This window comes from Thunnus maccoyii, chromosome 12 (assembly GCF_910596095.1).
Source record: "Thunnus maccoyii chromosome 12, fThuMac1.1, whole genome shotgun sequence".
NCBI classification, from domain to species: Eukaryota; Metazoa; Chordata; class Actinopteri; order Scombriformes; family Scombridae; genus Thunnus; species Thunnus maccoyii.
Genome location: NC_056544.1, coordinates 1,164,611 through 1,189,239, shown reverse-complemented (window position 1 = coordinate 1,189,239; position 24,629 = coordinate 1,164,611). Strand labels below are relative to the sequence as shown.

Here is a 24,629-nt window from a genome sequence, read left to right as displayed (position 1 = left end):
CTTATCACAGCAATGTAGAAAAGGTGATATATAGTGGATATTAACATCAGCGTATCTCATACATGACAACTGTGAGATTTCAAAACTGGTCAAAGATGCAGTGTAGATTGAAATGATCTCATTGGCTGTTAAAAGCTATGAATGAAGGCTTACGTGATGTCTAATTGAGACAATCTGTCGTACTGATACATACTTCAAAAAATGAACTTTTGTTATATTGTTCAGGGACCTTTGACAGTCCAGGACCACTGGAAGCCCGTAGACCAATGTTTGGCAGCCACTGAATTAGTAATAATGACAGATTTATAGCCCTTTGTGTCCTAAAATGTCTAATGGCTGTCTAGAAAAAGAGAATTGCAGCTGTGATTTAAACATCCCGAAGATCATATATATGTTACTGCTAGTTTCAAATTTGATTTTTAAAACTGTTTAAATCTTGGCATGGCTTGTTTTAACATCTGTCTATCCAATGGAAACATTAGAGAGAAATAAAAAATATTTAAACATCTTTCATTGATCATTGATCAGAAAGATCAATTCAATTTCTCAATTGCAAAATTAGAGTAGCTATTTAAGAGACACCATGAGATTAATCATCAGTTTCACCATTATAGGCTTTTGTGTTACATAGTAAATCTCTGAACACTATCTCCACTGAATATTGCTTAAGTGTAAATGTACCCTGTAAATGCCAAATCACCTTGAAGTTCAAGGAAAAGGGGATGTAAAGATTAAACCAAAGACGGAGAAAACATATGACCTATGCACAGGTGAAGATTACACAAACACCCAAATCAATTCACTCCCTCACATTATTAGGCATTGTTTGCAGTTTCCCCCTATAACACTATCCCCTGACATTATCAGCTCTTTATTACTCAGTTGATGGCTTTATATGTTACAACTTGATTTCTATTTTTGTAGTTTTGGTCATCAAAAGCTGAATTGCTAAAATACAGACAGGGCAACCACATGAGACATTATTTTGAAACAAATCCCCATTTTGAATCTGAATAAGTGGTTTAGAAAACGTAGTTAAAACCAGTCTGATGACTCTTGTTTGTGCCCTGCAGAGTCCCTGTGACATATTAATACGGTTTAGTTTAAATGGTCAAAAATAAAAGAGATGACAATGAAAACACAACTAAGTTTGTAAGAAAAAAAAAATTCCTTTAAAAATATTTCCCCGTTTTTAAGAGGGATCACCATAGAGGAAGAAAATACCAGTCAATCAATACATGAAGTTCCTAAGTTCCATAAAGAACTAATGTAGTGTGGACACAGGGAGGAAGATGAGAGAGAAACAGTGATCATGGCATTCTCTTCACCAATAAGAAGAGAGAGACACTGTTTTTATATTACAACAACCTGCAGTGTTCATACAGCCACAAGACCTGAAAGAAATATGTGGATACTGATGTGCATGTGTGAGTGTGATCCTGCATGTGACATAGCAGGGTTATGAATGTATGTGGGTGTAAAGTCCCACAGACCCACAGACCAAAAGACAACACATCCAGCGCCTTCAACATCTACCAAAGGCTAGACTAAGTCTTTTTTGATCTGTCCAAACTTTTAAGGCTGAGACTGCAGTTGACATCTGCTGATGGGCATGTCATTAGTTTTGCAGGTGATGGCTCCAAGTTATTACAATTCATCCTCCAGGGAACATCAATGTGTGTGGTTATTTCACAATAGCCAAAGAATCACCAAAGTCTGTACTGCATTTTGTGCAAATCCATCAAGTAGATGTTGGCATTCAGTATATCCCAGTGTAAGTTAAAACTTTGACCTATTGGTGGTACTAAAGGAAAGGTCAGAGGATCACAAAAGTGCTTAGAACATATCCTCAAGGGACCTTGAATATATCTTGTAAGTTTCATGGTAATACATCTGATAATTGTCGAGATAATACAGTCTGGACAAAAGTGGTAGACTGACCGACATTACAATCCATAGAGCCATGCCGCTAGCATGGCAAAAAACTCTTGGATGCAGAACCCCTCCCTACATTTATTCATGACAAAGAGGGTTTCAGATTCTGTTAGATGACTCAACAAGCCTCTTGTTTTAGGCATATGCAGGTCTTAACCCTGACCAATCAGTGTTCTTGGGAAAATGGAAACTTAGGGTGCTTGAAACAAGATCATTTGTTTTACTTCAGCTCAATTTAGAAGGTGATTTTTTTTCTCTTTTTGACACCTGATGGTGGGGTACACCTGCTACATGTGCAACAGTAGCAGATGTACCCCATCCCGGTATGTTACACCCCAGTGTAACATAGCTGCTGTGGCTTCATAAAAATGACAGTTGAGGTCTCGGAGTTGGCCTTAAGTAATGTAAAGGCATCGTACCAACATTACAGGTATGCTGCATGAGTCATGGGTCTACACTGTAAAGTCTTGATGCATTCTTAGAGGTTTGGACAGATCTTACAGCTCATGGTCTGCTGCCTGCACACTTACATAGGCTCTTGTGGGTCTTGGAATTCAATGCTAGGTGTGGACAATCACGCGTTTTTGTGTATGGTGTGTCTATGTGTACTGCATGGCAACCCTGTGTATGTCCCTGGTAATATCCTCATAGCCTTGTCTGAGCCTCAGGGATGTAGATTTCGATGCTGTCAGCACTCTCCGTGGCTGAGTTTTGTCGTACGGATGCAGCTCTCTTGGCGGCCATCAGGCGCTTCCTGGCCTCCTGCCGCTGCTTCTCTGAACTCTCCAGTGAGCGATCTCTGGCCAGAGGGGGGTGGTGGTGGGGGCCCTTGGGTGGCTTTTTTGGCACCGGAGGTGGGAGCCGCCTCTCCTGGTGGGAGAGGATGTTTGGGTAGGGGCGGAGGGAGGGGAGTTGGGGGGGACATTTCAGGAAGAAGACAAACATGTATTTGTGTGTGTGTGTGTGTGTGTGTGTGTGTGTGTGTGTGTGTGTGTGTGTGTGTCTGTCTGTTTGTATGTGTGTATGTACCCCACTGTAACTGCCATCATTAACACAGTAGAGATTTGTTTTATGTGTAATAAATAAAGAAGTAAGATGAATTAGACATTCTGTATAATTCTGTTTTTGATTATCTACATTTTTCAAGACACCACATCACACAAAATAATACTGCAGCTATTTTACATGCTGTTATTATGGAATCATGGATTTTTTTTCCCTACATAGTGTTTGTTGATTTGTCAAATAACAGAATTGTCGCCATTTTTTCTATTATAAACTGTTCTTTGCTGTACAACAATCTTTTTGCGTTGGAACAGCTAAAAACATAGGTACTGTAGCTACATAACTTTCAAATGTGGATATGTGTGTGACACGACCTTGTACAGTGATGTTTTCATATACATGCATGGCAAGTATTTTAGTATTCTAATTCATAGGTCATTTCACCCATTACATGTCTACATAAATAGACATGGCATCAGTTTTCACTGTTGCGTAGGTGACAGAATACTCTATCATTCTAATGACACCACATGTGTCCTAAAAGTATAATTTTGGTTTATTACTTCTTCAGTCTTATTTTCATAGTTTTGTCCATCATTTCTCTCATTGAAATGATACCATTGTACTCAGAGGTAATAGCTAAGATCTGGGAACATGGTGACATTGCTACAACAAAGTCAAGCGACAAAGTGAGCACAACTTAAATGTTGCTAATATTCATTCACTGCAAAAGAAAACTGTGTGCGTTCAACTACAGTAAGTACAGTAGGTCAAAGTTGAAGCAACAAGTGGGTCTGTAAACTGTGACGTTTATTTACACTGGATAGTTTGGGTGATAATTTTACAGATCGCCCCTGTTGTCTCTTCTAAAAAAATTTGACTAACCTGTTGGTTTTTTATAACCTAACCTCATCTGACTGTTTCTTGCCCCATCTGACTTCCTTTTAGTGATCGTTGCCATGTTCTCAGATCTCAGCTATTCAATTGTGAGTACAGTGTTGATGATACAATGATAAGTAATTATACAGAAGACCCTGAACCACCTGTGACCAAACTTGTCCGGCATGTTACATCTGTTGTTTAGTCATATATGTTTCCTCCCGCAACTACTGTAGTCATATGTGTACCTGTTTAAACCAACAGAGCATCTGTAGATTGCAGCTACTTAGGAATGCTTCCCTACACTAGCTCCATGTAAAACAATATAATTTATTTCATTATATACTTATTTATTGCTGACTTTGAAATGACTGAAATCACATTCTGTAGTGGTCATGCCATTGAAATTCCCAAACTTTTGACCACACATGACTCTAAACTCACTTTGAGACGGTCTGGGAAGATCCTTGTGGCAATCCACTGACCAGACTAAAGACTAATAGTGCATTTCCATAGTTCAGTTGGGCACACTTAACTGTGCTGTACTGCATCCTCTCTGCAGGCAGAAACCATTCTGACCTTTGCAGCATCCCAAACATATGATAGTCCAGCATGAGGGTGAATAAGTTAGGCTTGCATTTTCCCTATCTTGTAATAAATCTCTTGTAATATTACATTATTGCATGTTTCTCATTATACTTGTCTTTTTACTAGTGTTATTTGGTGTTATTTGCCTCCTAATTCCTTCTTCTTTTGGTGTTTTATAGTTGGAGTTTATGCATGTCCTTCTAATTTATCCCTTGTGAAACTGCTGTGTAAACAGTGTGCTCCATACTGTAAAATGTATTTGTGGAGAAGGAATATTAACCACTCTTTCTCCTGTCCATCCATCTTGACACTACAACACACAAAACAAAAAGCCACACATGGTTAGGCGACTGCAGGTGGCAGAAGGAAGGAAGGGCAGAAGGAAGCATGGACAGATGGATGGAAAGACAGACATGATGGATCTACGGAGGCCCAGAGTGGTCAAGGCCTTTTGGTGTTGTTGGCATTGCAGTTATGCTGATTGATGCATGGCTGTTTGCAAGCGCCTTCACTGTCAACACAAAGAAGCACAAGAAAGAAAAAAAGACAATAATGAGAGCAAATGAGGAAGCCATCAGAGTCAACAGTCAAAATGATGCAAAGCCACAACAGATACTGCGGAGGGGGAGCAACAGATCAGGCTCAAGAGATCTGATAAAGATTTACACATACAGAGAGGTCCAGATCCATATCAAGATATACTGTATAGAGGGAGACCAAATCAGAAAACCCAGCGGCACACTAACTACCATCACCAGTGACAAACAGCTAAGATTAAAAATAATGCTCTTTTCACAAGCTGCGGTTACATGCACACTTTTTTTCATTCTGATTGAAATCATTCGATTGAAGGTTTTGGGTCAACTGTTTATATGGGATGTGATCTAATACTTTCTGGTGTTTACATGCGCCCATGCTTTTAATCAAAACAGCTGTGTGACATGAGCAAAAGTGATGAATACATGAGAGCGATATGTCAAAATGTTCATACCAGCCACTGTCAGCCCGATAACAGGATTGGGGTGGGTGCTGAGCAAGGCGGTGAAGTAAACCAGTGAGGGGAAAAACATAAGTGAGCTGCTGCCTGATCTTTATAAGTGATATTGATATGACTGATATTATACATTTATAGTTACAGGCACAGCCAGTACCTAGGTCGTCCCATGATGTTTACTAGACTGCTGAGTGTTTTTGGTGCATAACACCAAGTTGTCACCGTCAGTCCATGGCTGCATGTCAGGATAATAACCATTCCCCTTCATCCCCGTTGTGGAGAAGGCGCGCTCTGTTTTTCCAGCCCACCCTGAACAACTCTCCACTCTCCTCTAATTCCTCTCATCTATCTGCCTTCCTGCTCCAGCATGTCATTTCGCCTGCGCAGGGGTGCGGTATGCCCATGGATGCATAAAGAGAACTGGATACAGTGTCAGAGACGGGGCCCTATTCATTCTTATGAAAGTTGCTCAGTGGCGCATGAAGCCAAAAAACCCACTTCCCGCTTTAAAGAAATACCCAGATGAAAACATACTGTGCACACTCAATGGGCACAGTGGAGCATGCTCAGTAGAGACTTCCGCTGGCCAAGACTGTTAACTTCCAGTTTAGCCGGCTAACTTAAATGGGGATAAAATGATTCAATCATGCGTCTCTTCTAGACTTCTCGAAATCAGATCGAATGGATCAAATTCTGATAGTGAAACAAGTCATTTCACAGGGGGTTGTGACACTCAAAAAAATGTATCCACTGACTTACAGACTTTTCTTTCAAAATATAAGTCTATGTGAAAAAGTCTTTTTGGGCCCAATAGCATCACGTGATGTAATTACACGGTTTGGTCGCTATGTTGAATTGGCTGCAAAGACTGGTGCCATTCCTTGGGGCTTGGTTATGCCTGGATCCCACCAGGTCTGTACGCGTCATGTTCTGGCTCCGATGTGGTTTTCTTCTGTCCTCCAAACGGCGTCCTACCCCACCGAGAGCGTTTCAGAAGCGGAGCGTTTTGACTGCAGTAAAGCTAATCGCCTTTTACTATGGGTAGGTAGGCTACGTAGTTAAATGGTTTCTTTATTAGTCTGTTTTAATTGTGTTATTGTTGATATACGATCGAGAGTCTGCACGAAATGTTTTATTTTGAAAATTGCTGTTTCTGCTTTGTGCAGCTTGACACAGCTTCCATCAAAAATAGACTGGGCGTGTATGTTCAGCGGAGCGGAGGGAAGAGCCGCTTCTGGGATGCTTCTGAAATGCACTGCGGTGAATCTGGTGGGATCACATGCATTTACTAGAGTGACAGCTATCAGCTCAGGCGGCCGCGTCAGAGCCAGAACATGACGCAGACGCGCCCAGTGGGATCAAGCTGTTACACAACCAGCCTCTCATACATCTCTTTCTCAGCCTTGCAAACTGTTGGCTAGTTGGTGTGTTTACAATGCACAGAGCTGACCGTAAACAGGCAAGAGTACGTATGTCACAACCTGCAGTAAAAACCCCAATTGAGACGGATATTCTGAATGCGCTGTATACATGTCAAAAGAATGCTCTTAAAACCCAAATAATATTGGCATATCCCATGTCTTAATCAAAAATGCTAATTTGGAATATCCAAACAAAATATGCTGTTTACATGACCCATATCAAATTTAGAATATTGTCATATTTGGAATAATAGTGGAATATTAGTGTGCGTGTAAACGTAGTCACTGATTCACTCCCAAACCACCCTAAGGTTAGCATTATTCTATATTTTTCTTATTGTCAACAAATTCCATGAAAAGACCACACCCAAAAATGTGTTAGTCTGTCTCTCAATACTTTCTGATTTCCATACCTTTATGTGGGATTGAGTCAAAATGACATGTATTGTGTGTTCTTCTCTGTTTGAGTAAACATGAAACATGTCACCCAGTGCAACAGTGTGACTCATTGATGTGTTTTTAATAGTTCAACAATGGACAGAGGAATAAGATATATCAGGCTTTGGATACATACACAATACTTGTTGTCAATTAATTGTTTGAGTCTGCACATGAGATTTGACAATAAGAAATACATTAAATAAAATATAGAATATCACCAGAATTATCCTTTAAAGGTGGCATTGTGAATGTATCGTTCTGAATGATCACTGTCATCACTGTGAGACTTAGCATCATCACCTGCACTCCAAACAACCAAGGAGAAGACTTATCATCTTAGAATCTCCAGTGTGACAGCACTAAAATTATGAAAGAGCTTCAAGGTGCCAGGGATGAGACTTGAAGTTGACACAATATGACCTTGTGGTGTGCTCTCTTAGGTCCTTGCTCCACGCAAGTACACAAAAGCAAATGTCAACGTCTGGCCCAGACGGCACAAACATACAACCCTGGTGAATCATAACGTGCACTCAAGCACTGGTGGAGGTGATCAATTTAGGGCCTCATGGACTACTTAAAGCTACTGTAATCAGAGTGCTTCCATGACCACAGTAGTGACTAAACATGGCACCTGTGGAGGAATGTGTATTGCTGTACTTGCTGCATGAAAGAAATTTTAAAAAAGAAAACACGGAGGATGCAATGCGCAACCTTTGAATTGTGCAGACAATTTCTGTCTGAATGAAGAGGTGACAAAGTTCAGCTAGAGTTTCATCAAAGTGCTCAGCATGACTCTTTTGAGCAGAAGTGAACCCAAACGAAAGGGGCTTTTCTTGTTTATGTTTTGAAGCAATCCTAGTTGCAACAGTTGGACTGTAGTTCAAGCTTGCATTGTGTTAAGAATTTTCAGGTGACACACTCTAGAATGCAGCAGCATATGACCGATCTTGCGTAGCTTGAAGAGTGTGCCTTTGCATACTTGCGTGGAGCATGTTTGGGACCTGACCATCTTTCAAATATTCAAATGACTTTAGTGGACCCAGGTTAACATCACCAGGTAGTCTGACATCCTTGCAACCAGAGCCATCGATAGTACTGAGTCTGTATGAAAAATCTAGTCCTACACATATGATGCAGTGCCCCCTTTATGTCTGTCAGTGTGTTGCTTCAAATATATGAATTCAGCAGTGATCATGCCATCAGCAATGATATGACACTAAACAACAGTCTTTTGTTGCCAAATGAGACATTCATATAATGAGTCACAAAGCTAAGGAGTGAAAGAAATTAAACATCACAACAGCTAGCCTGGTGGCATACCAGAGGCTTATGTATGTGTACCTTTCTCTCCGGGGGGTCCAGGGGTCTCCAATTGTTGGCTCTGATCTGGTGAAGCTCATCAAACTTGAGGCTTATGTTCTCAATTGACAGCTGAAGCATATCCCAAAAACCAGCCAGGTCTGAGGCCACAGGACGAGGGTGGGCGTTGGGGTTCTATGACAGGTGGAGATAGTGGATGATAGATTTTATTTAAGATGAAAGAGAAGGAATTGGGGAAATAACAGTAGTTTTACACATTAGGTCATGGTCAAATTTATTTTCTGAGCAGCTCAAAATGCTTTACAAGCATGATAAAAATATCTAAAAGATATATGAGACTTTTGATATATCACAATCAGATGTATTTCAGCAATTTTGTCTTGTCTTTGAAGGGTGTGGTTAATAGTCTTGGGAAATAGTTTTTGTCCTCAGTGATAGGAGATCACATACAGTCCTACCTGAATTGTCACACTATATAATAAATCACAGAGTTAAATCAGCTATTTCTTGAGGTATAAGACAAGAATTCACCAGAGGACATCTACTGTATATGTAGTTTGAGCTCTGCTCAGGCATTATCAACCATTATTCATCTAAACCAGTCATTCTCAACCAGTGGTGGGCTTCAGAGCACCATCTAGTGAGCTGTGGTGGCAGTGATAATGCAAAATGGTTAAAATTATTTTTTCTGGTAATTTACAAGGTTTACAAAGCTAGTTTTTTATATTTAAATGTGCTCAAGAATTTGCATAAATAAAACATATCAAATTGAAATGCATAATTTCAATGACTAGTCACGTTTTAATATCACTAAGCCACGACACATCATTAGGTAGAGACAAGCGTGTTTTGCTACTATTAGCTAGCTAGCTTTCTCTGTGGATCTTGCTTCAGAAGACATGGGTCTGTCCACTGTGTTAGAAAATGAACTGATGGAGCTATCAGCAGACAGCAGCCTGAAGCTTCAGCTCACACAAGGTGATCTTGCTTCATTCTGGATACTGGCTGCCAGTCAATATCCCTCTCTGTCAAAATGGGCAATCAGATTTCCATTGCCTTTCACCACCACCTATTTATGTGAGTCAGGGGTTTCCATTGTGACTGTCACAAAATCAAAGGCAAGGAACAAAGTGAAAGCAACTTGGAATGCTACTCTGTACATCAGCCTCTCAGCCATCCCACCATGACTTGATCTCATTATTTCTCAGAAGGAAGCCCAAGTGTCTCACTGAGGGTAAGAAGAATATTTATTTTTATCATTACAGCTGACAGTGGCATAACACATATTTACAGCCTGTTTTTTTTTGTCATGTTTTTTTTTTTTTTTTTAAATTTATTTGGGAAGGTGGTCCTCTGAATTTTTTTTAACAATCAGAAGTGGGCCTTAAGTTACAAAAGGTTGAGAACCCCTGATCTAAACCATGCTTTAGCACAATTTATCATGTTATACTGATAATTTTATTACATTCAATTGATCAAAATATGTGTTATGAGTACAGTAATACATTTAGAACTAGAGAAATATAGAGGATGACAATGCTATTATTGTATTTATTCTATTTAATATATTGTTCTAAATATTATCCCTTACAAGCACCATGGAAAACCTCTCTCCCTTGCTGGTTGGGTGGAAATATTTACAACCTCGCAGCTAGATGAATCTATGACATCTAGGTTAGTGGGAATAGGACAATAGCAGCTACACTTTCTAATTTAAGTTAATAAAATGACTCAAATTCAGTGTGGCATTAATTATACTGGTGATACAAAGGTGCATTTAGTATGGCATTTGTAGAAGCTAAACACTGCCTTATTAGAAACATATGTAGCTATGAGGCCATTAAAAAAGGAAAGACGACACATAAAGTTGAGGAGAAAAGAGCTAGTGAAACATTGAGAAGTGCATAGAGGGCACCTGGAGTAATTCAAAGACAGGACTATGTCTGGAAATCAATTCCTAAAGCATGCAGAAAATGAAATGTGTAACATGTTTTTAAAGTGATTTCAACTTTGACACAAAGAAGTTAGGGCCATGTTCTAAATGTTCTCAGTGTGAAGTGTGATTAAAGTTTTTTCATACTCACCAGGTTCTCCTCACACAGCTCCCTGAATTGTTGAAACTTCTGGGACATCAGAAGCTGAGCACTTCCTATAGCGCTCCTCATCTTCCCAAGAACTACAAACATAGACACACAAATTAGAGAGAGACTAAACTACATCCATCTGTTCTTGAGAAAATATATAGTATACTGTTCTATACGCATTAGGGATGTGCAGAGAGCCCAGTATTTGTATCTATATTTGTTGAGGCAACAAAATTATTTATATTTGTATTTGTATTCGAAAAAGATGAAATACGTTTAATTGCGCTTTTAATTTTAGGATACTAAAGTGTTAAAATAAGTGTTTATGAATAAACTATCTTACGAAGGAGGTCCCCACACCAGGTCTCGAACTCAAGTCTCCCAGATCATAGACGACTGCGCTGACTACTGAGCTAAAACTAAGTGTGTCACCATTATGCGGGCAGACCTCTACTTATTTATACACCCATAACACAGAAACAGCACAACATGTAATGTGTAGAGAAGAACTTCAATAGCGATGTAACCGACCTGCGTGCTGGTATTTGACATGTTTTTTTCTTCCCAAAAACAAATGATTTTAAAAATATTTGTACGAAATAAATGTTCATAAAAAACCCACTATTTGTGCTTTGCCGAATAATGTATTTGTATTCAGGCACACCCCTAATACACATGTGCTCATCAAGGATGTGGTATCTTCATGTGCTGATGTACAGTGCAGTGTGTAAAAGAGGCTCTTTGGTGCAATTATATGTTTTAAATCATGACCACATCATGCTAGGCAACTGACATTCTGACATAGTCACATATGTACTTGAAAATTAGACAACAACCATACTTAAAGACATACTGTCCTCAGGCAGGTCATTCTCCTGCTGGTCCAGCTCCATCTGTCGACACCAGCCCTCCATGCGGTCTGTCTCGGCCTGCAGCAGTTTCAGAAACCAGCGTCCATCTCTCTGACACACTGACCTCTGCACCACCTGCCATTCAAACAAGGTAATTCACAAAGTAGTCTGTATATTAACTTCCTCTAATGTAACAAAGCCAACAATGTGGAAACAAGACCAAGAGTCCATAGCCGTGCTAGCGGCTCTGTGAAGCTACATGGGCACAGCGGTGCTTCAAGTGCTAACATGCTCACTGTGACAACGGTAACATGTTGATGTTTAGCAGGTGTAAGGTCACCATCTTAGTTAAGCATGTTAGCATACTAACATGTGCTAATTAGCAGTAAACACAAAGTAGAGCTGAGGCTGATGGCAATGTCCACAATTTCACACACCTTTCTCATTCAAGGGAATTGGAAGGTGTGTCCAAACTTTTGACTGTTACTGTACATTAGTGATGCAATGAATTGTAGTTGATCCGTGATCCCTACAGATCACGCATGCATGTGAACTGCGGATTAATTGCAAAATTTAATGTCTCATTTAAGACAAAGTAAACAAACTGCTGTAAGTACAAATCATGGACAGACAGCGTGTCCCTAACAGGGATTCTGAAGAGCAACGACCAAACCAGCATCTAACAGGTCCGAAGTGACATCTGCAGGGATTTTTACATGCTGTTTAATGTGCTGTAGCTGAGCAGCTAATTAGCTACGTAGCTGCTAACTAACGTTAGTTAGTGTGTTTGTTTGGTGGCTCGTTCAACACACTAAGCTGCAGGACAAAAGACGTGTGTTCATGTTTGTAATTTATCATCAATTTTTGATGATGTGGACACAGGCTGTTGTTTCATTCACGACCATGTTTACAGGAAGAAGAGCAAACGTTCCTTGCTGTAAGTGTTTTACAGAATATATAGAAAACAAATTTTTTTTTTGTTTTTTTGTTTTTTTTTTGCTGATCCGATAAATGATCCGATCCGTGACTCAAGTCTGTGATACGTTCCGAACCGTGAGTTTTGTGACCCGTTGCAACCTTACTGTACATGATATGTAACAGTCCTCAAACTCTCATAGGATCCTGTGCATTGAGTGGTTGGATGCTCAAGGGAATGCAGAGCTCATGCAACATTTCTGTTTGGGCTTAAGCTCCTTGGTGCTGAACTGAGCAGTTTTTGACCACTTGGGAGTAGAAAGAGTGCATAATAAATACAGCTGTAGATGTAATAGAATATATGGAGATAATTAACTTGAGTAAATGTAGCCCTTATTGACCTCTATTGAAGAGAGAACCAGACCTTTATCTGAGACAGGTGATTGTTAGAGACAGACCTCTATCTCTGATTCCACTGAACTGAGGAAACCACTTTGTTTTCCAATCCTCCTCTTTCCTGTTCACTGCTTGTTGTACTTTAACTGTAACTTTTCTCATATATTTTACAATAAAAGCCTTGCAGTTGTTCATTTCCCTTCTTCAAAGGCTTTTATTGTGAAATATCTATAGAAAGTGTTTACATTAAATAACAAAGATTTAACATCAGGAAAATGAATTACTGAATGAGATCATTCTGGCATGACTACAGTTTGTTATCTTGTCTTATCTCTTTACACCACTGACTCAGCTCCCACATACCTCCAGAATAGCTGAGCTATTGAAGTTGACATCAAGTGAGTCATCAGTGACGCTGTCTATCCAGGGGTCTGGAGGGGGGAGGATCGACGGGTCAAAGCCCACATCTTCATATTCATCAGAGGCACAGGCGTGGTAGTGGTTCCCTGAGCCCTGGATGCTGACGGTGGAGGTGGCGGCATCACGGGAGTATTGTCGAGAAAGGGCACCAGATGACAGGACTTCCATGTCAGTGTCCGGAGAGTTTAGGGGAGTGTCCAGCAGGTCTGGCATGTCCAGATCTGCCTGGATGTGACAATTAAAACATTTTAATGACTGACTGAATGAATGGATGGTTTTCGAATGGTGAGGGTCTGTTAAGTTCATATCTGACCACTAACGGTCTTCACAGGTCCACTCCCTTCCAAATGATCCTAGATGATGATGATCAAAGATGGTCAGATTGTATTGTTTTGGGTCTCTCTTCTGTGTATCAGTATGATTAATACCCAGGTATTCCAAGTGGTCTCTGATCATGTTGCTTGGAGAAAAATGTTTTTTGAGGCAGACAGATAGAGTGAACTGTAAAGTATCATCTGGCCAAGAAGAGAAATATAAAAAAATAGAAGACCTGAGGTGCACCTCACAGACCAAAACAAAATGTGTGTCATTTACTCAATAAAGTTGGAAAAAAAGAGAACACAACTCACGAAACTCAGATCAAACTGTCAAACTAGGCAGTGCTGATCAAATATGGATCAAGATTCTGTTAATGCATTGCTTATTTGTGCATTGCCACAAATGTTTTCAGAAACATATTTTGGTGTACTGTTTAGCTGTAATTTGAGAAAGTTTGTGACGCAGCCGCCATCTTGGAAATGGACATAGAGGACACGGAGGGACTCACATGCACTAACATGCACATGCACATGCACTAACACGCACGCACACATATACTGGCATGTACGTGCACATGCACTAATGTGCAGCTACCAAAACAAAACAGAAGCTTGGATAACAACCATGGATGTATAATAAGAGCTGGATAGAGTGCCGCCGCTCAGCATTGCAGCCAATTTTTCCCAGTGGCCACTCGCGGTATTGCAGCGAAAAATCCCTCTGCGGCCCAAAAAGCATTTTCCCCATAGACCACCATTATAAAAGAGACGTCTGTAAAACTGTTGACAGGACGCCTCAAACTGCAAATGTCAATTATGACTCATTCTATTATGAACTTTTGATCCATGGAGGTTTTATATTTGTAAAGCTTTCCTCGAGCCAAGAAAAGCGAATTAAAAATCCGTGATGTCATCACAATGTAAAGTCTATGGGCCGAGCAGTAACTCGCGGGCAGGGCCAGCGGGGGAAACACTACTGCGCATATTCAGTGGGCTGCACAACGTGGAAGCAAGGAAGCTAGAAACTTTTTTTGGTGTATGCACCAGGCGAGCAATTCCTATAGGACTGAATGGGCGCCATTTTTAGTCCGGTATCCAGCTCTTATAATACATCCATGATAACAACACACACAGAGGGAGTGTGACTTCATTCGCTGGTCAGGTCACCATTATTCCACTGTATCTTTACATAGCAAATAGTTGTTTGCTGACATCCAGTGAAGCTCAATGTCATTTATTGGACCTTTAACCCCTTAACATCCACCCTATTTATAGAATTTTTGCCTATTTGGCATACCCAAATGGAAAAGCTTATAACAGAAGAACTGTAAGGCCACGATGCATGTATTAGGCTTCATTTGACAAGTGACATCTTCTAGTTTCTGGAAATGTGCTTTTTTAGCATGTGGCTAAAACACAAACAAAACTACATCAGTTCAAATAAGGCTCAAAAAAGTGTTTTTGGTCCTTGTCTAGCATGAGTCATATTTGAATAACAATAATTAAGACATGCTTTATGCAAGAACTAGGCAGTACACTATATACCTTCTACATTTTGTCAACCTGTATAAAATTCCAGACCTCTAGGCCTAACCTTATGGGAGCTAGGGAGTTTTTAGTTTGTGGTGTCACTGATGTCCCCAAACCCCTCCAATCATCTCCAATTGGCCTAATTGTGCCAATTGCTTTTACTCATTACTGCATGATGCTACCGCTTACAACTGGCTTAAGCGGGTTGCCAGCGACCCAGTGGATTTTAAGAGGTAAACTAATAAACAGTGGACAGACAGGGGCAAAACATAAGTGCCATGGTGGAGGTAATGATTTTAGCTGAGTAGCTCCATAAAAAATTAGCAGTAGTGAAAGTTTACCTGTACAGCTGCTGTCACACTGTTGGAGCGCTGGAACCGACGATACCTGACCACCAGAGGGAAACAAACCATAAATATGACACACACCCCAAGATTTCTCCATTTCTGCTCCCAGGCATCACTTCTCATTAGTGGTTATGTTGATAACAGCTGAGTATCATGACCACTGATATCACCACTTGCACAAGATTGTTTCATATGAATTCCACTATGAAAAAGATTATACTCATACCACTGGTTGAAAAAAATTACTGTTTCCAGGACAACTGAGCAAACTCCGTCCGTCGATGAGGATGGTGAAATATGGTTGATACCTCCAGGAAAAAAGCTAGTAGGTGGACCTTAAATTTAGATGATTTTGTCAAATTACTACACGGTGCATTTCAAACAATCAAGCCAATAGGGTAGACTCAACCCATGACAGAGTACATCCCTTCAATACCTTACGCCTTTTCATACAGGCACAAATATCTGTTTGGCTTTTTAACACATAGAGCAAAATAGATTTCATAATGAGCATTTGAAGCTTGAATATGAGCACATTAAAAAACTTCAGAACCACATTATTGGCAGTTGATTCACATATGCATAAAGAGGGTTTTGACCAATAAAATCATGTCAGATACATGTCATATTCACCATCTGAGAATCAAACTCAGTTTACATGTTCAAGCATGAGATTAGGGAGAGTTGCGGCCAATGTATACCGCATCAGTCTGTGTTGCAAAAAGGTTCCAACACAGCTGCGGAGACAATCTACTCCCATTGTAGTCGATGTGTGTGTGAGTGTGTGTGTATTCACCAGTTCTGTGCCCTGAGCATCTCACCAGCAGCTCCCACACATCTCTTCTCCCTGCTCTGCTATCTTTACACGCCAGGTTTATTTTTACCAGAGCAGTGACTCTGAAGCATGAAATTCACTAGTGAAAGCATATAAATGCTTATATTTATTAGCAAATAACTTGAAATAATTTTAACGATACATTTAATTTGTTTCTTTCTGTCTCTACACACATACACTGCAAAGAGAAAGAGAAAGAACAGCCCATTAAACTCCATTCTGTCTCCTCCTACTCTCTGTGATCTAATGTGCGTTTTAATGAAGCCAAAGTCACAATAAAGTTTTACTACTTTACATATTTCTCGGTTGTCAGAAAATGGAATGAGTATGAAATTTGACATGACTCATAAATACTATATAGCAATAACAATTTCACTAACTTAGACCACACCGAGAACATTAGATTTCAATAGTTTAATTGAGATAATGAAAGAGAGCTGATATGTTGATGGATGGGTTGGAGAACCTGATGAAGGATTAGGGATGGAGGGATGAAGTGATGGGGGGAGGAAAGGGGTGAGGTGTGAGAGTTGAGGAACATAGAATGGAGGGTTGAGGGACGATGATGGATGTATGGCATGTCAACTGGACGACGACTGCCAACAGTAGGGAGGTAGGAGGGAACAGGGGGGAGAGGTTGAGACTCTGAGTGGGGGAACTGTCTCTCCAGTCCATCGCCTGGATAGAGCTCCCTGTTCCTGTGTTAAAACGGAGGAGAGAGGATGGTTGATGAAAAAAGAGGGGTTAGGGTGGGAGCGACTTGCAACTGAGATGAGGGGAGAAGAACAGATGGGGTGTGCCTAAATAATTTGTTGTGTGGAAGTGGGATGTGTACTCGGCGTGGTCTCTGTTCCTGAACCTTGTTTATAAATCTATAAACTTCATATAAACACAATAAAATTGAATATAATATATAAAATCATTATTTTATTATTTATTTTGTCAAGCAAAAGAAACAAATATACAGTTTAATAACAGTAGCTCAGCTGTAAAATGAGTGATGGCAAAGTTAGAAGCAATAAAATGTTGTGTTACTAAGCCAAGCATCTGTTCTCACATCTAAACAAAAGCTACAAATATGTATTCACACTTCTAGAACACAAAAATGGTCTAAACTATATCATAAATGAATGTGCTAAAGGACAAACACTGCTTTTCCAGAAACATTTTCAGTGGACACTGAAACTGCGACAGAGCCGTCACTGGGCTGGAGCCCAGCCACAGATGGATCCTGTGTACATTTGGCACTGTCAGCACTTTTCACATCAGCTGTCAGTCTGACAGATAGCACTCTGTTTCTCTATACATATAAAAATAAGGGCAATGACCTTGACTGTGACCTTTACTTTAACCTCATTGTCCTTAAAGCATTGTGTGACAGTCATAGGGTTATGGGATTGTATCAATAATCCTGTCTACAGTGCATTATTGCTCATGCAGCAATAGGTCTCATAGTCCCAATTATTAATCTACAACTTAAATTGAAGTGACATACTAAATACATTGCTGTTTCTGTGTGATTTTATGTGCTTTTGTGCTTAAATTAATATGGACATGGGTTTAAAACAAGATTGAACCAGTTGATTTTGTTCCAATCATTCCCTTTGGTCATAAGTAATGACCACATGAATAAGGATCTGCCCTCATGTCCACTATGTCATGTACCTGCAGCTCCATCACATTTCCTCCCTGATTCAAATGTTCACTGAAGGTGTTTCACAAATATCTATTCTTCAGCAGACACATTTCTAATATGGTTGATTATTTACTACAGTACAACATTTTTGTTTTGTTTTGTTTTAAAGTTGATTCCAAACATATTTGCAACATGTTCCTTTTATGATTGATGTGGTAACAGATACTTTGTGGCTATGCTTAGCAGGTTTTAGTGACTGCACACAGTCTTATCTTTATTTTGCAGTCTTATCTTTATTTTGAAGTGGTATTTCCTGAACAGTGTATATTAGCAGAAGGAAAACTGTTCCATTCCTTTTCCAGCCTCACAGACTATAGTGACAAAAACTAACAAGAAAATCTACTTATGTAAACCAAAGTCAACAGCAAATGATGTATTAATATTATTTTTGTCATTTGTCAATAAATATAGGCATTTATATTTATTCACAAATGAATTTCTAATTCAGAGACATGAGCCGCTCTGGCAAAAATAGACCAGGAGTGTAAAGACAGTGGAACAGAGAAAAGAGCCATGCATCACACTTGATGGAGAGGCTCCACTCCAGCCCATCCTCATGAGGAAAACAACAGTATAGGTCTAAAATTCAGGCTGACAAAACAACCTATAGCTATGTTTACGCCATCTAGTGGCCGTAGTAATTATGACCTGGGGAAGTGACACAGTTCAGATGACGTGAATATGAGGTGACTTGATAAGGTGATTTTGCCTAACTAGGAGGATGTGGGTTGAGTGGATGGCTAGATATTTGGCAGAAAGTGGACTTTGGTGGAGGAGACCACTGTTCTCTTCCAACCATGAGTGTCATGTTTCCAATGGACATTTTTTTAAACCCATAACATCGTAGTAGTTACTGTTGACATGACAATGAAGGTTATGTAACTTTAAGGTATAGTATAATGGTAAAGTATAAACCACCCAAATCATGATCTTTCCCTAACCCTTACAAAGTTGTCTTTGTGCCTAAACCTAACCAGACCTAAACTACAGCTTTGTCACACCATAACACATCAATATTTTTTAACAGTGATTTGTTACGGTTTTGGAAAATGGCATATTATGGTCCTATGGGTCGTTCTGAAGGTCCTCTGGTCGTTCTTACTGCAGCCGCTAGATGGCGTAAACGTAACTATAGGTTGTTTTTTACTGGTTGAATTTTAGAACTATACTGTTATTTAATTATGAGGATATGTTGTCCACTCTGAAATCTGGCAGATATTGTCTTTGGTAGCCATAATGGGGGCAAAATATGATCCAGCCATGTCTGGTGGATATTAGAGGTCAGAAATCTGGAAAGAACTCAGAGTAGATCAGCTGCTTATTCATACTGAGATGAGCAAAGTTCAAGCATGTCTTCCAGATGTCTCCTGGACCTGGGCATGACTGACCAAGATAACACTCCTTGCAGGCCCTCAACACACATATGGGAGATTACATATCCCATCTGGCCTGGGAACACCTCCATATTCTCCAGGAGGAGCTGGAAGATATGGTTGAATGACATCTGGACTAACTTTTGCCTTCCACTGTGACCAAGAGTCACAAAGGCAGCAGACAATGGATGGATGAATGAATGATTTTACAAATTCTGTGTTGTGAAAAGGATAAGAAAGTTTATCTACAGAATCATGGTGTAAGAAATCCTGGCAGAGTTAAATTCTAATATCTATTCTCTTTCAATTTTAGGTAAATATTACTGGATGTGAAGTCTGAGATCTTATAGATTTCTTTTTTATAAGAATCTGATTTCATTACATTCCTAAACTAACTTGTAGAGAGGCTTGAACTGACAAGAGTCTGAAGACTAGAAGTCAGTGAAACTGGTTCTTAGTCACAGTTATGAGACTTTATAGCAGTGGATAACCTTTGCAGATGACTGTGTGGGTGTTTGTTTGTGATCAGAGAAAGAAATAATTACATGACAGCAGGAAGTGACTCAGCTAGACTTCAGCTCAGCTCAAATCAAAGTCTGAAGGAGAACACACCAAATGTAACATGACTTCAATGACAACTGACTATATCACATGTAATAAGTATACATTACAAAAAAAATGTTTAAAAAAAAGCTTATAAATGTGATATGCGATAGTAATTCATAGCACTGGAAAGAGAACAAAATACATTTAGAAGTGCAGAAATGTGAATTTTAGCTAATCTTTCTATTCCCCTGTTATTTTTCACTTAACTAACAGCACTGATTTGACTAATCATGAGGCTTACAGTTTCAAAGTTGTAGTTGGAGTGAATCATTAAGATTGCTTGAAACCGTGTTTTGTTACTGATCAGCCCTTCAGGCAGCACTTAATCTGAGGCTGTGTACAAATCCTGCTTCTTCCCCTTGAACTGAAAGACTCAAATTCAACCATTCTTATCCTAAACAAAGATGTATGACTGGTGGAGCTTGTGTTGCCTGTACACTCCCTTGCAGCATGATCTGAAGCTAAACTTACACCTTGCTCTCCACTGACTTTATGTTCGTTAAATGTTAAACAACATGTAATGTTAAAGCAATCAGTTGACTCTAATGGTGGCTGTAGCTGAGGTGGTAGAGCAGGTCAGCCAATCATCACAGGGGCTGGTGGTTTGTTCCCCAGCTCCTCCTGTCCACATGTTTTGAACAAAATTGTCTCCTGAATGAATATAATGTAGGGCCTTGAAGATTTCAGTGAATTATTATTAATTATTATAAAATGTATATATTTTTGATGCGAGAATTGATAGCCAGTGAGTGCTACAAGTATATATTTCATCGTCTTTGCAAAGTACACATTATCTTTCATATCATTAAATCTGGACAATATACTGTATTTCTATTAGGGGTGTGCCCGAATTCAAATACATTATTTAGCAAAGCACACATGGTGTTTTTTTATTTGTGGTTATTTATTTTCGTACAAAAATTTTAAAAATTATTAAATCAAATTAAATATTATTCGTTTTTGGGAAGAAAAAAAACCATGTCAAATACCAGTGCACAGGTCGGTTACATCGCTATCTCAGTCTCTCTCCTCTGCTCACTGTTATGTTTATCAGCAGGTCTCAATGAGGGGAATCACATCCACCTGTTACATGACGCACATTTCCTTATTTGGACATCTCTCCTGGAGTTGGGGGTGTTCCCAAGAGATAAAGCTGAGCTACTGACACAAGCAAAGTGCTTTCAAGGGACTCTCCATAACTTGTTGTTCCCCTTCTCTTTTCCACAAAGTTAAGTTGTAAAAAAATAGGCAGTAAATAAAAAGTGCAAAGTAAGAATCGCCTTTGAAGTTCTTCTCTACACATTACATGTTGTGTTGTCTCTGTGTTACGGGTGTATAAATAAGTAGAGGTCTGCCTGCATGATGGTGATGCATTTGGTTTTAGCTCAGCAGTCAGGGTAGTTGTCTATGATCTGGGAGACTCGTTAACGACTCAGTGTGGGGACCTCCATCGTAAGATAGTTTATTCATGAACACTTATTTTAACACTTTGATATCCTAAAATTTAAAGTGTAATAACAACAAAACCTGGATTTTTACACCTATTTCCACTTTTATTCGAATTCAAATACAAATATTAATTAAAGCTGCAAGCAGCGATGATACTTTTACTTTTACTTTTGTGCATGTTGGGGTGCGCAACTGTCAAAGGGTTTTATTGCAGGTATGTAGATGGTTTCCGGCCTGGACTCTTATCAGATGTTGCACGAAGGAGATGAATATCACTTTCTGTGTCCACTATGTGGCGCTAGAGAACACCCACTAATTATACTTCTTGTTGCTTGTTTTTTTTTTTGATGACACTGACCAAATTTGAAGTCAGACGAGTTAGACCTCTAGTAGGACTTCGTTAAAATACAACTCCCGTAAATTGCACAAACAGCACTAAAACTGCAACGTAGATTTAAAATGGCTGACTTCCTGTTGGACTTAGGGTATGGCTCCAAGAGGCTTTTTTATGCATCTGGACACGATACATATACCTACCAAATTCCATCCATCTATGTAAAAAAGGTGAGGGCTTTGACTTTGAAATATACTAGGGGGCGCCCTTGAGTCATTTTGCCACACCCAAGTCCAAAAACCATATCAGACAACTAAATACACACCTTCTTACGCACGTGCCAAGTCTTGTGAGTTTTCCAGCACCCCTAGTCCCTCAAACACAGCTTCCTGTTTCATGGCGAGTAATGCGTTGCCATGGCAACTGCTTTTGGTGAAAACTCAAAAGCTTCACCATCGAGCATCATCAATGTCTTACAACTTAGCTGACCAAATTTTAGGTGGATCTGTTTAACCTGCTAGGAGTAGTTAATAGAACTATGAGGCCTATAACTTCCTGTTGCCAGTACGTGGCGCTATTGCTATGATTCAATATAGGCCTGTACATGTCTTCAGACTGGGACTCTTATCAAACATGTGCAATTTGGGAAAGATCCTACGATGTGGAGTAGAGTTACAACAGCTTGTTTTGCAATGGCGAAACATCGAAATTTGCTGTGTCGCTATGGCAACGGTGTTCAATGAAAACTCACAATCTTCACAATATGGCATCATCAAGGTCTTAAGGCTTTTCTGACCAAATTTGAGGTGGATCTGTTCATCCTGCTAGGCACAGGTCATAAAAATACAGCCTGTAATTTCCTGTTGCCAGTAGATGGCACTGTAACTGTCACTCAATATTGACACATAGATGTGTTCAGGTGAGGACCCTCATCAAGCATGAGAAATTTGGTGCAGATTGGACGATATACACACGATATAAAGTTATCACAACTTCATGTTTCATGGCATAACACTGAAATTCGCTGCATTGCCACGGCAATGGCGTTCAGTGAAAACTCAAGATTTTGATAACTTTCCATCACAAAGGTCTTTATAAGACACTGACCAAATTGGAAGTTGGTGGGGTTAAATCTCTAGGAGGAGTTCATTAAAATACAATGCCTGGAAATGGGAAAATCTGCGCAAAAATTGAAATTAAATTCAAAATGGCTGACTTCCTGTTGAATTTAGAGTATGTCTCCAAGAGGCTTTTTTGTGCGCCTGGACATGTTACATGTATCTACCAAATTTCGTTCATCTACATGAAATTGAAAGGAGGGGCTTCAAATTTGAAATTTTGTACGGTATATTCTTGAGCCATTTTGCCATTGCCACACCCAAGACCCATAAAATATGACATTTTTCACCACTTCTGGTTTTCAAGTTTTCAAGCATGTTTAGCTAAACAAAAATGCTTAGCACCATTCAGTGCTTGGGCCCTAATAATTCCTTAAATTCCAACAGGGCCTTCGCACTGTTAGTGCTCTGGCTCTATAATTTTGCTGCCTCAACAAATTTTGATACAAATACTGGGCCCTCTGCACATCCCGAATGTCTATATTCATAAACAAATGTGCTTCCCTTGCTTCTGAAGCAAAATGTGCACCCTTATTCTAGATGGTCAATAATATACTGATTTTATGGTGAAAAAAGAAAAAAAAGGATAGAAAATGTGAGTGCCTCACCCTCTGTCATCCTCCACTTGTACTCCTACAGAAGTGAACTTAGATGGGTCCTCTGGATCTGGAACTTCTTCTGGTCCATCAACCTACAGGACAACCCCCAAATGCAACACACACAGGATTATCAAGACAGGTAAAACAGATCAAAAAATAAATGCCATTTCATTTTTAATGCTTTTATCTTAACTCATGGTCCACTTGAAATTAATTTGTAAAGCTAGTATTATAATCACAAGAATAAGCCTTCTAGCCTTCTAGCTCAATCTTTTTGTATACAGCGGTGTTAGAGGATAAATCAACTAACTCTCATTATTCAAATATTTCAGTTACATATAGAAAGAAGAACATACTGATTATTATGTGAACATTGAATCTTTTCAAGAAATTCAGCAGAAATCAAAGCATTGTGAAATGATTCTTGATTCTGGGAGGTACTAGTGATCTGGCAGTAGAAATGATACAAATACACAGTCTCTATGTAATGTTTGAGTAACTGAAGCACATCATTTCCTCCAGTCTCCTCCTTTGTGTTTGATAAATACCTGGATGCCTATGGAGAGACATTTGCTCTTCCTGAGTACTTCTTTCCTGTATTCGTCCCGATGGTCTTCAACAACCAGCCCCCTGCTCAAGACTGAGGGGGCGGGTACTCCGACTGTCATGGTGCTGTTACTGACATGCTGACTGGCTGGTCCATGGACCTGCAGAGGAAATATGGTAGCAAACATGAAGTACATAGTGAAGTGGAATGTGCAGTCTGTGTGAATGTGTTTCCCCCCTAGTGAATACAGTATTTGGAAAAGCACATAAAGTGTTCTATACAAATGTTTCTGTTCAAGCTTTGAATAATGATTAATAAATTACATATAAAACATTAATATTTTTGGGTGAAATCACAAAGTTTGGTCCCTCTTAAAACGTCAATAAAAATGCACTAACCTGTGCATTAGCAGCCTCTATGGCTGCTGTCAAGGCTTTCATGCTATCGATGCTTTCTGTTGAGTTACTGAGCCCCGATTGAATGGTCATGTCACCTCTTGGTCCCTCCTCTTCCATGTATGCATCCTGGTTGATTTTAGAAAACATTGTTTTTAAGACCTGGTGTTAATATGAGCATTAATATCTCACAATGTCATTAATAAATGATCATTTTAGATAAAGACAATTGAA

At 39.5% G+C, this 24,629-nt stretch overlaps 1 protein-coding gene and 1 long non-coding RNA gene across 2 annotated transcripts in view; both read right to left on the bottom strand.

The window, feature by feature from the left end:
• Nucleotides 1-24,629, bottom strand: part of LOC121909468 — a 567,936-nt gene that overhangs the window by 483,360 nt on the left and 59,947 nt on the right. The window lies entirely within an intron of this gene.
• The window catches only part of LOC121909442 (disks large-associated protein 1-like), a 74,860-nt gene continuing 50,867 nt past the window's right edge, over nucleotides 637-24,629 (bottom strand). The window contains exons 5-13 of the mRNA XM_042430002.1: nucleotides 24,399-24,524; nucleotides 24,002-24,160; nucleotides 23,463-23,545; nucleotides 15,438-15,483; nucleotides 13,193-13,474; nucleotides 11,521-11,653; nucleotides 10,668-10,759; nucleotides 8,605-8,757; nucleotides 637-2,805 (exon numbers count right to left, since the gene is read on the bottom strand). Of these exons, the coding sequence (XP_042285936.1) occupies nucleotides 2,581-2,805; nucleotides 8,605-8,757; nucleotides 10,668-10,759; nucleotides 11,521-11,653; nucleotides 13,193-13,474; nucleotides 15,438-15,483; nucleotides 23,463-23,545; nucleotides 24,002-24,160; nucleotides 24,399-24,524 (1,299 nt within the window). The 3' untranslated portion in view covers nucleotides 637-2,580. The remainder of the gene's footprint in view (nucleotides 2,806-8,604; nucleotides 8,758-10,667; nucleotides 10,760-11,520; nucleotides 11,654-13,192; nucleotides 13,475-15,437; nucleotides 15,484-23,462; nucleotides 23,546-24,001; nucleotides 24,161-24,398; nucleotides 24,525-24,629) is intronic.